Source organism: Microtus ochrogaster, chromosome 1 (genome assembly GCF_000317375.1).
Source record: "Microtus ochrogaster isolate Prairie Vole_2 chromosome 1, MicOch1.0, whole genome shotgun sequence".
Lineage (NCBI taxonomy): Eukaryota > Metazoa > Chordata > Mammalia > Rodentia > Cricetidae > Microtus > Microtus ochrogaster.
The window spans coordinates 75,749,191-75,759,827 of NC_022009.1; the positions used below are offsets into that span (position 1 = coordinate 75,749,191).

A 10,637-nucleotide genomic window follows, 5' to 3' on the forward strand; every position below is an offset into this window, starting at 1 on the left:
TTATTCTTTACTTTTATATTAGAGAGAAATGGTCAGAATAGTTGTTATTAGAATATTATAGGAGTTTTGCTAAATATAATACTTTTTCAGGATGTATTCAGATCTGTTCCTTTAAGACACTTCTTAAGCTAGACATTTTCCAACTCTTTTTTTCCTCCAAGTAACTATGACAGGACTATTAAATGAATATGTCTTATTTTACTTAGCTTTCTTTGCTATAAAGTCATCTGTTTACCATATAAACAAAAATTAATTTAATGGAACCAAAATTTCATCTCCAAAGCAGTCATTGACCATATGTGATCAGTTCGGTTAGAGTCTTGTCAACAGTGTAACTTACTCCAGCCTCAGACAAGAAACCTTAGAGGACTGGGGAGCAACGAGAGTCAAGAGCGTGGTTGACACGGACGGATCCTCTCTGCTCAGAGAAAATCTGATCCTTCGAAGCATGAGTCAGAAAGGTTTTAAATAAAATACATGGGATGGGTTTGATTTTTTTTTTTCAAGAGGCTCTCTGCGTAGCCCAGGCTGGCCTCGAGCTCACATTCCTCTTCCATGGGCTTTTAAATGCTAGGATTACAGAGTTACATCACCATTCCAGCCTTACCTTGTGTGTTCTAATAAGTAAGCCATAAATTTTCATATTAAACATACTTGACACTCTTTATTGAAACATAGTAAGTATAAAACTTTCTAGGGCAGAGGAAATAAAACAAAACAAAACTGAAAAATCTCCCCTTTGAGGCCATTTAACATTTATTTAGAGTAAGCTATTTTCTGGCTTTCTTTGGTAGATAAAATTGTGCCAAAGGATAAATGTTAACTCTGTCATTTCCTATGTTCCATTCATTCAGTGCTCCTTGGATAATAACCAAGTATTATAACCCGTCATACTTTTTTTAGTAGGTGTACAAACTAAAGTGCAGGCCAGAGCAGGCAAGATGCAGCCACAAAGATGTTCTTGTATGTTTCATGGGACGTGATTTGAAATTCTTTTCAACAAAAGTATTTGTTGATTACTTACCAATTATTTTTATGACTTTTTAATAAAGTGTCGAAATGTGATCATGACTGTCCTCTCAATAAAGAATTCATACCACGTATTTCATAAAAACTTTTATATATTGAGTAGCTATAACTGTAACCTTGGCTAAACTAGAGAAGTAGGGAAAATGAAGACAAGACGTACTATATAGTCATATACCTTTGAAAGTTGTATGCCCAAAGAAGTGTGTCTTGAAGACTTGCTGTCACTAAGCTGTCGATTGAATACAATTCCTCTTTGTGCCTGTAATTACCACAAGAAAATGTATAAATAGATACCCCTGAGTTTTGGTTAAAAATTGCAAAGACACTACTATGTGTTTATGACATTCTAAACTCAGATGTAAGCATGGACTGAATGCATGGAGCTGTGCAGTCACTGTGTGATGTGGAGCGTGCACCCATGCGTGTAAGTTGTATGGTAGTTTGCGGTTCTCTCTCTTGAAAGGTCAGCTGCCTCAGGCACCTGGTCCTGCCATATCTAGATTTGCATATTCATGAGCATAAATATCTGTATATTTCAGTTTGAATAACAATTCTTGTCCTATTCTTGACATCTCTAACACAGGTTCCACTATATTCCTTTATCCATGTCACAACTTTGCAGGGGAAGATGGGCTAAGCAGAACATTCCCCAGCCTCTTGTCTGTGTGTGTATGTGTGTGTGTGTGTGTCTGTCTGTCTGTCTGTCTGTCTGTCTGTCTGTCTGTCTTTGTGTGTGTGTGCATCTATGCTGTGTGGAGGTCAAAGGTCAACATAAGGTGTCTTTGCTCATCGGTCTCCACCTCGTATTTAAGATAGGGTTTCTCTGTGAACATGGAGCTCATAGGTTCAGCTAGACTGTCTGATCAGTAAGTTCCAGGTATCTGTCTGTGTCTATGCAGCCACCACCACCTCTAGCACTGAGGTTTACAGATTCGGGTGCACAGCTTTTATGTGGGTATAAGGTATCGAAGCTCAGGTCTGTGTGACAAATGTTTTACTGACTGAGGCACCTGCCCAGCCCTGAGCTTCTTTCCTTTCCTTTTTCTCTTCTCCCACTCCCTCTTTTCCAGGACAGGATAGTTAACTAATAGAGTGAACAGGAATAGCTGTGTAGAATAATACCAAGGAATGGAAAGTGCTGGAGTTGGCCAAGGAAATGATGCTTTCTCTCTTTTGCAGATGCATTTCTCTTAGCTACTTTGAGGGATATACTATCCCTTCCACATCTAAGGCATATGGAAGCCAGTGGGTTAGCCACATGTGCAGTCTTTGTAATTCAAGCTGAGCTAGAGCTTAACATTGTCATTTTCTGATCTGTGGATAAAGTTAGAATTATTCTGTAAGGAATGCTTCTCCTCCTTCACATTAGATTCCCAGAGTTGCTAGACACGAGGAACAAGAACTAAATATGTGCTTCTGTCTTACTGCTCATGGCTTCTTTCCTGTGCATCCTCGTCTTCTGTTGGCCATTTTTATTTACTTGCCAGCTCATATCATGGTTCTCTTTTCCTTGGATCTCTCTCAATAGACTCTTTTCTAATCTGGCACTCCCCTGCCTCCAGAACACCATGAGGTGACAAATATGCTGAAAGAAGAGTAGAAGGACACAGATGTGGGGTGCTGCTGGCTAGAGAACCCCACAGATGTCCCCACGGACTCACCCACATTCTCGCAGTGTTGACTTTGGTAGACCATTGCTAGATGCTGTATCAAGCCATTTAAATGTCCAGATCCTACCCTTTCTATGTTCTTCCAGTATTTCAGTAAATTTCATCCTTTTATTTTTTTTAAACAAAGCTTTGTGTCTTTGGTGTAACTTGTTTTTCTTATCTGTAATTTGTGTATTCCAATAAACTGTCAACAGTACTGTCAGTCTTCCCATCTCTTGCTCGTCCTGAGGAAGACCACATTCTCCTGTTGGTGCCCTCCGGTCTGTGAGGTGACACTATAATTCATCCTGTTATAATAGATGCATTGAAGGACGAGCAGCTTGGCTGAATCGTGTCGTTTACTTTCTTCCCGCACATGTAAAAGACTGGGTTCTGATTTGCTTTTAGTTTAGCCCATATGCTACTTCTTCTAACTCTGCTCATTAAATATGAAATGTTAGCTCAGCTGTTTTTCCAAAGGCTACATTTCATTTATTTTCGGCACAGTGTAGGCATTTAGACGCCTGCCTAATTGTCCAGATGTTGACTGTATGCTGATATCTCAGTTTACTGAAGATGACCGCTCAATCTTCTCTTCATCTTCTTGGGTGTTGTAAGCCTATCTGATTCTCACACTGTCTTTAGATTTATTTATTATTATGTGTTATGTATGGATGGTTTCCCTACATGTGTGTCTGTGTACCACAAGAATGCCTGGTGCCTACAGAGGCCAGGAAAGAGCATCATATCCCATGACTAGAGTTACAGATACTTGTGAGCCACGATGTGGGTCCTGGGACTCAAACCAGGATCCTCTGGAGGAGCATACAGTGCTCTAAACTGCTCTGACCCCCTAATTCTTACATTTTCATTATATGTCAACTATAAAGTTATTTTAGAAAACTTCATTGTCACAATAAAATAATTCACTTTAACTATGTGTGGTAGCATTTGCCTGTAACCCCAGAATTTAGAAGGTGAAGGCCCAACGATGAGGAATTCAAGGCTAGCCTCAATAACATAGCATGTTCAAGGCTCTTCTGTGCTATAGAGAGCCTGTCTCAAACAAACAACCAAAAGAAACTCATTTTGACTTTCTTACATACCTGTTTATTGAATGTCAGAGTTGTAAGGTTTACTCACTTCATGCCTTTGTAGAGTAGTGTGGTTTTATTAAATATATATCTCATATCTGCAATGCCCCACTGCCTTTCTCTTCATGTCTTCTCTAGCAGTTCAGTTAACATCTGCTTTGTAATGTGGTGTAATTAGACATTCTTGTATGATCCTATCATTTAAGAGTTGTATATTGAGTCTCATCATCCTTCTGAATATCATTTCTTAGGTACATTTTATATTGGAAAAAAAGGTTCACTGAACAGCCCATCACAGATTTTTGCAGCGTGATAAGAATCAATTCCACAGCTCCATTTGGTAAGAGCATGAGTTGAGTATCCACGGAAATCAAAACTCATACAAATAATCTCACTCCCTTAAATTACACTTGCTCTCACTTGCATGGTAGCTGAAATTAAACTGATGTTTTTAATTTTGCTTGACTAAATCTACATCAGAATTTTATACCAGATATTAATGGGCATACACACACACACACACACACACACACACACACACACACACACACAGAGCGTAAGCTACAAGATGATGTTGGCCTCTACCACTCTTTATCTTTTGAGTCCAAGTCTTTCACTGAGCCTGTAGCCCGTCAGTTGCATAACTAGCTGGCCAGCAAAACCAAGGAACCCAGCACGCCCGGGAGGCTCCAAGTCAAGGTCCTCGCTTACACAGCTAGCATTTCACTGACTGAGCCCCCTCTCCACCCCTTCACAGCCACGCGATTTTAAAGAAGTAAATATTCCTGGAATTTTCATTTTCTCATCTGTTGTTCTACTTCTCCACAGAAGAACAGGACAACTACTTCTTGTTGTGTGATGTGTTACCGGAAGACAGGGTCCTCAGAGAGGAGCTTCAGAAGCAGAAACTGGTAAGAGCTCAAAAGTGTGACTGCTGGGTTAGAAGTACAGACAAAAGTCTGTCTTGTTCGTCCCTTTTCCCACCTTTACGTAAGCATGCACAAAATAAGAGACTCCACGTACGTGTCGTGAAACAGAAAATTGTATTCTCTTGACTGAAGTATTCACTAGAAATGCAGAGAGAGCCTTGCCTCTATTTCCTGAGTTATCCCCAACCTGAAAAGACATCTACATACCGTCACTAATTCTAGATGCTTAGCACATACCGCGGGAGAAACGCACTCAGCTAATCCAAGTTGAATTGGCTAGCCTTTTTTTCCTTGTCTTCTTTTCACTGGAATGTGCTCTGTGCTAGCATGTCCTTCATTCTCTGTTATGAATTACGTGCCTGGCTCAATCACCATAGTAGCCTTTCTTATTTTGTTTTATCCACAAGCAAGCAAATCTGAAAACCTCAGCATCTTTATTCTTTAAAAAATGATAACAGCATATAAAAAGCATAAAAGTTTTATCCTTGTAAGTTAGCTGAAAGCGAAGGCGTAAATCACAACCAATCCCACACCAGTTTGGAATTAGGATTAATAGAATGGTTATTTATTTAAAGGGGAAAAAACTTACAGATCACTGTCCCAGACAACAGCCCTCTGCACAATCAGGAAGGGAGTCTAGTCACCAGGAGTGGAGCAGGAAGTAAGAGAGAGAGAAAAGGGAAGTGGCCGCTTTTTTAAAGAGAGAGACCATGCCCCAATGGGCTGGTATCTCAGCGGCTATTGGCTGGAGGAGCGGAAGGAGCTCCCGCAACAGTTAGCTGTGCATTTTTAATGTTAATTTTATTTTAAAACACTTTCCTATTTATGATTTGATCTTGACTGTTATTTGCAATTGGCTAATTTTCCTTTAGCAGTTTCTTATAAGTTTTCCTTTATCTTTAGATCTTATTAAGTACATTATAAGGAGACTGTGAATTTAATTATCTTTGCTGTGTTCTCAAGAAACACCTCAAAGGACAAAATACAAATGAAAATTAAACTACTGTCATGTATAGAGTCCCCACTTTATACAGTGGCTAGGCAAAGAATCCAAGGTATAGTTCATATCGTAAGAGTGTACATATAAGAATCCACATATATGTCTTAGTAACACATGATGCAGAGTGGCTTTTAGAATTTTGAGGATTAGGCGAAGCAATGCATGTAATACTCTTAGAATAATACTTGGCATGTGGAAGCATTCGGGAAGTATTAGCCAGTAACAAAATAACAATACAGTGTCTTAAGTATTAGGATGTAGAAAGATGGCAAGTTGTAAAGACATCAGGAGAGATGTATTTGGGCCCGAAGATTCCAGTATGTCTGAGAAAGCGGAAGACTGAGCCGTCTGAACTGGGGGAGCCGAGACAGGCTGCTGCAGGGAGACAGTGCTGAACTGGAGCTGGGCTGCACGATAATAATGTGGACGCCTCACCCGTCAGTGTGGCAGGAAGGAGACAGTGAAGGTAGAGAGTGCATTTAAGGCTGTCAGATTCTAGGAAAGAGCAAACCTACTCGGAGATTCAGAAAGATGCTAACGATTCCTGAGCACCAGCCTTTCAGTAGGTCTGTCCACACTGGGAGGTCATTCTGGCGGTGAGGAAAGATAAAGTAGCTTGGATTCCCAGGAGAGATGAAAAATGAAGTTGTTGCTTTTGTAGTCATTTGCTTGGCATCCCGCATGCCTTGTACTGTTATTCTGGGCTTTGGTGCTCACTGTCTCGGATGTTCCCGCTGTGCTAGTACTACATAAGGAGAAGATGCAGCCTTGAATTGGAGATTGGAAATGCAGAGGTTTACAGTGTCCATCAATACAAAGTGAGAGAGACTGACTTAGAAGCAGGAAGACAGATCATATTTGCAATCTCCTCATTTGCTGCTCCATCATGTGGAAGTTCCAAGTTAGTATGGCTGGTCCTTCTTAGAGAGTTGCCAATGATTACAAGATACCTCTCATGTATAAAAAGATGTTTTAATCAATAGTACACATTTATGGGAGAAAAAAAATTCTGAAGGAACTACAGAGTTGGGGAAGGTTCTGGAGGATCTGAGTAGCCTACACCCCTCCCCTAGCTTCCAGTAAAAAGGCTTTTCCCTAGATCTTTTTCATTATTCTGGCTCTTATCCAGCTGGGCTGATGTCAGTGCATGCACCTCCGTGATGGCTCTCCCACACTGAAGACCTGACTGGTGCTGATGGGGAGTAGGCAGAGTGAGTAGCCATCCATCCGATCCGTCCTGCTCGCTTCTGGACCCAGCTCTAAATTTTCCTTTATCAAGTATTTCTATGATGATTTATCATTAGCATTTTAAGTTTAATATGCCTGAAAACGGAGCTTCTTTTCCCTGAACCAGAGCTTACTGTGTACCTGCCCTCCTTCTTGTTTTTAGTTGGTTGGTTGGTTTTGGTTTTTTCAGAGGGTTTCTCTGTGTGTCTCTGGCTGTCCTGGAACTCAGGAGGAAGACATAGCGTCACTCAGATGGAAGGAGGGGGTGCCCATGTGGGTAGGAAGGATGCTTCTTAGACCTTTGGTTGTATGCCTCGTCTTTAATGACTGAGCCATCTCTCCAGGCCAGAGAAGGGTTTTCTAATAACTATTATAAATGGCAGCTGTGACGACTCTAAATAATTTATGAAAAGTTTAGCCTGCCTAGCAGTTAGTCCTCTGGAGAGAAAGTTGTCTTATTTTTAAACCCCTTTCATATGTCTCACCTCACTCCACAAGAAAGCAACAAAATGAAATTTCGTGTCTCCCAGTGAGAAGAGTTTTCCTTCTCAGGCCACTTTTCTTTGTAGTTTTTACAGATTTTTAGTAAAAGATAATATTATTGTCTATCAATCTCCCTAAATTAAAACATAAATATGCTTCTATAGCTTTCTCACCTGATGCCTGTCTTTGTAGAACATTGTAAGTTCTAGTACTGCATCTGGAATAAATCTTCCCAAAATCAGCATAGGATGGCATTTCCTGGTGAATAGAACATGGTTAGTAACAGTCCAGCATAGACTGAGTTAGCACGAGTGGCCATTGAATGATTTTAGCCTTTGAATTAATTATGAGTTCAGAACCCGAACAGTATTTATCTGCCTCCTAAGTTCACCATTCTGAGCTTTTTCCTCTGATGCCTAGAATTTACAAGTCATCTTCACATGTACATTCACTGTATGGACTTGGCAAGGCTATGTTATTGTTGCTATTCCGATGTACTGACAAGGTCAGAGGTGTCAGGGAATACGGGATGTGTGCAGTTGTGGCTTTTAGTGAGCCAATCGGAAGGGGCGCAACTCGGCTGTTTTCTAACCCCAAGCATCCTCTATCAAGTCTGTTCTCTCTTCCTAAGCAACTGTCTTGTTTTTAAATTGGCATTTGTTAGAAAAGAGCATAAATACATATGTAAGGAAATAGAAATGGGTTTTCATTGGAAATTTTTAAAAGAAATTCTGATTTATTATTTTCTTAGATCAGCAGTAGATAGGAATTTTATTCCCTTGGACCTGTGCTGCTTCTGTTTTCTTTTAAAATTTGAAGACTATGTTTTCAGAGTTTCTCTATACACTAGAGAAAGGTGGGGCTGTGGATGACCTAGCCAATCCCATCTTGGGCAGGTAACACTATCCTGAGACACATCATGCTGATAACTCTCTTCTGAATGTGGTCAGACAAATGGACATTTTACAGTCACTCAGCGCTACCTATTCAGTTTTTAATTTCCTCTATTTTTACCTAAGCTAGACTTTTTTAATATTTATTTATTTATTATGCATACAATATTCTGTCTGTGTGTATGTCTGCAGGCCAGAAGAAGGCACCAGACCTCATTACAGATGGTTGTGAGCCACCATGTGGTTGTCAGGAATTGAACTCAGGACCTTTGGAAGAGTAGGCAATGCTCTTAGCCACTGAGCCAACTCTCCAGCCCCTGAGCTAGATTTTTTATGTGTGTTGAAGACAGAATACTGGCTTTTTAACTTTCTCATATCTTTAATTCTTCTATTTTCATATTATCCTACACATCTGCCTACCTTTTTATGATGATAGTATGCATCTTGTGAATGATTAATACATTTTTTATGTTTTAGTTCTTTTCTTGGCCAGCAGGGGTGAGAGGTCTTGCCATAGACTTTATTGAGTTCACGGTTGCCTTTGTTCACCTATCCCGTGTTGTTATTATAGGTATGCACCACCCCTGGATCTAGTCCATCTTTAAGATATTCTGTCTGTTGTCCCTTCCTCACTTTCCAAAAGCTGCCCGATGAGACTCACCATCCCTTGCAGCAAGCAGATGGTTATTGACACTCTCTGCAGCTTCAGAAAGGGTGGGAGATACTGATGTCTTTTATGAAGGTGAAATATTAGTCAGATTAAATCTCGTGGGTTGGGGGAGTAAGAAACCATCCAGTAAGTTTTCCTTCGAGGAGTGTGGGCATGTCTCAGTGGTACAGTGTGCTTGCCAAGCATGTGTGAAAGCTTGGGCTTAATCCCCAGCCCTGCCAAATTTGACAGGGCGTGGGAGAAAAGGAGGGACTTCCTCTGTGTTTTTTTCTTCGTTTGTTTGACTGTTTTTGCTCACTGTCACGGATGGTCTTGTTTGTCCGTTAAGATGCTTTGATTTTGTAGCGAAGGTGACTTTCTACTTCTGTCACAAAACAATGACCAAGTTTTATTATTTTTACAAAAGCACGTGATGCCATTGATAATCGATGATAGTCATTCTCGTCTCTGCTGTGCTTTAGTATATCAAATGAGAAATACTACTCAGGTCATCAAGTTATCACAGATCTTCCTTTCCTAGTACCCTTTAGCACCTTTGACACTTGAAAGGAATTCTTTTGTGGGAATGGATTGCAGCTTTCTGCCAAGCCAGAAGACTTCTAGAATGCCTGGATAAACCATGTAAGATCGACTCAGAGAGCAGCTTTGTGCCCGTATCTCTCCACAGACTGACTCATGGTCCATTGACCTTTAAGCTTAAATTAGTGAATTTTTTATGCTTTTCTGATTCCTGCATGCTGGGTGTTCACATGAGGATTGTGATTGGGGAAGCTCAGTTTCGGCTAATAAGATGCTCAGGGCCTGATGACCTGAGTTCAATCCCTCAAACCCATGGAAGGTAGAAGGAGAGAAACAACGCCGCAGAGTTGGCCTCTAACCTCTATATAGCACCATGATGCGTGTGTGTGTTTGGTTACACGTGTGCGCTCATTCACACACACAGACACACTAACTTTTTAATTAGAAGAAAAAGTGAGTTTTATTAGATTACTGTGTGTGGTTAAAATGAAAACAGCATCTTCCTGCCAGAAGAAATAAGAAATGACAGAGAACAGAGGGAGGTGGCGGCGTTAGCCTACCTCTGTTTGAGCCAATTGGAAATCAGTTTCAATGGCCTATATAGAGTTCACTTGCTCAGACCCTAAAACCCTACCAGTTAAAATTCCCCAGTATTTTCACATTTGTTTAGAATAGAATGCAGACTCCTGGGAACCTCAGAGGCTCTGGTCCTGCTTCTCAGCCTCTCACCACGCCTCGCCCAGTCCACTGCAGCCGTCCTCCGTGTGTCTCTGCTCCCCACACACTCGTTCTGATGCCCAGTGTCTGTTTGCTCCACTTGCTGTGCTGCTGTCCCTAATCAGGTGGCTTTTCTGATGGGGAAGGGAGTGTCTTTGGAGAAGACAGTAGCCAAGGCTGGTCTCTAGAGTAGCATTGCAGGCCGACATGCATTGGAAGAGCTGCAAGAAGACTAAGATGTAGAATGGTTCAAATCACTCACTGAGATGATGTAGAAAAGGAGGCCTTCAGCCAAAAATTAACTTTCTCTATCACCATGCACAAAACTCAAGTCCAAATGGATTAAAGACCTCAATATCAGTCCGAACACACTGAACCTGATAGAAGAGAAAGTGGGAAGTACTCTACAACACATGGGCACAGGAGA

General features: G+C 40.9%; 1 protein-coding gene across 4 annotated transcripts in view; it reads left to right on the plus strand.

The window, feature by feature from the left end:
- The window catches only part of Znf277 (zinc finger protein 277), a 92,960-nt gene that overhangs the window by 52,850 nt on the left and 29,473 nt on the right, over nt 1-10,637 (plus strand). For 2 of the 4 annotated variants that reach the window (XM_026782696.1, XM_026782703.1), the window contains exons 3-4: nt 4,024-4,112; nt 4,601-4,683. In XM_026782696.1, the coding sequence (XP_026638497.1) occupies nt 4,024-4,112; nt 4,601-4,683 (172 nt within the window). Of the gene's footprint in view, nt 1-4,023; nt 4,125-4,600; nt 4,684-10,637 lie in introns of all 4 variants that reach the window. The other 2 variants (XM_026782691.1, XM_026782699.1) reach the window with 2 other exon arrangements.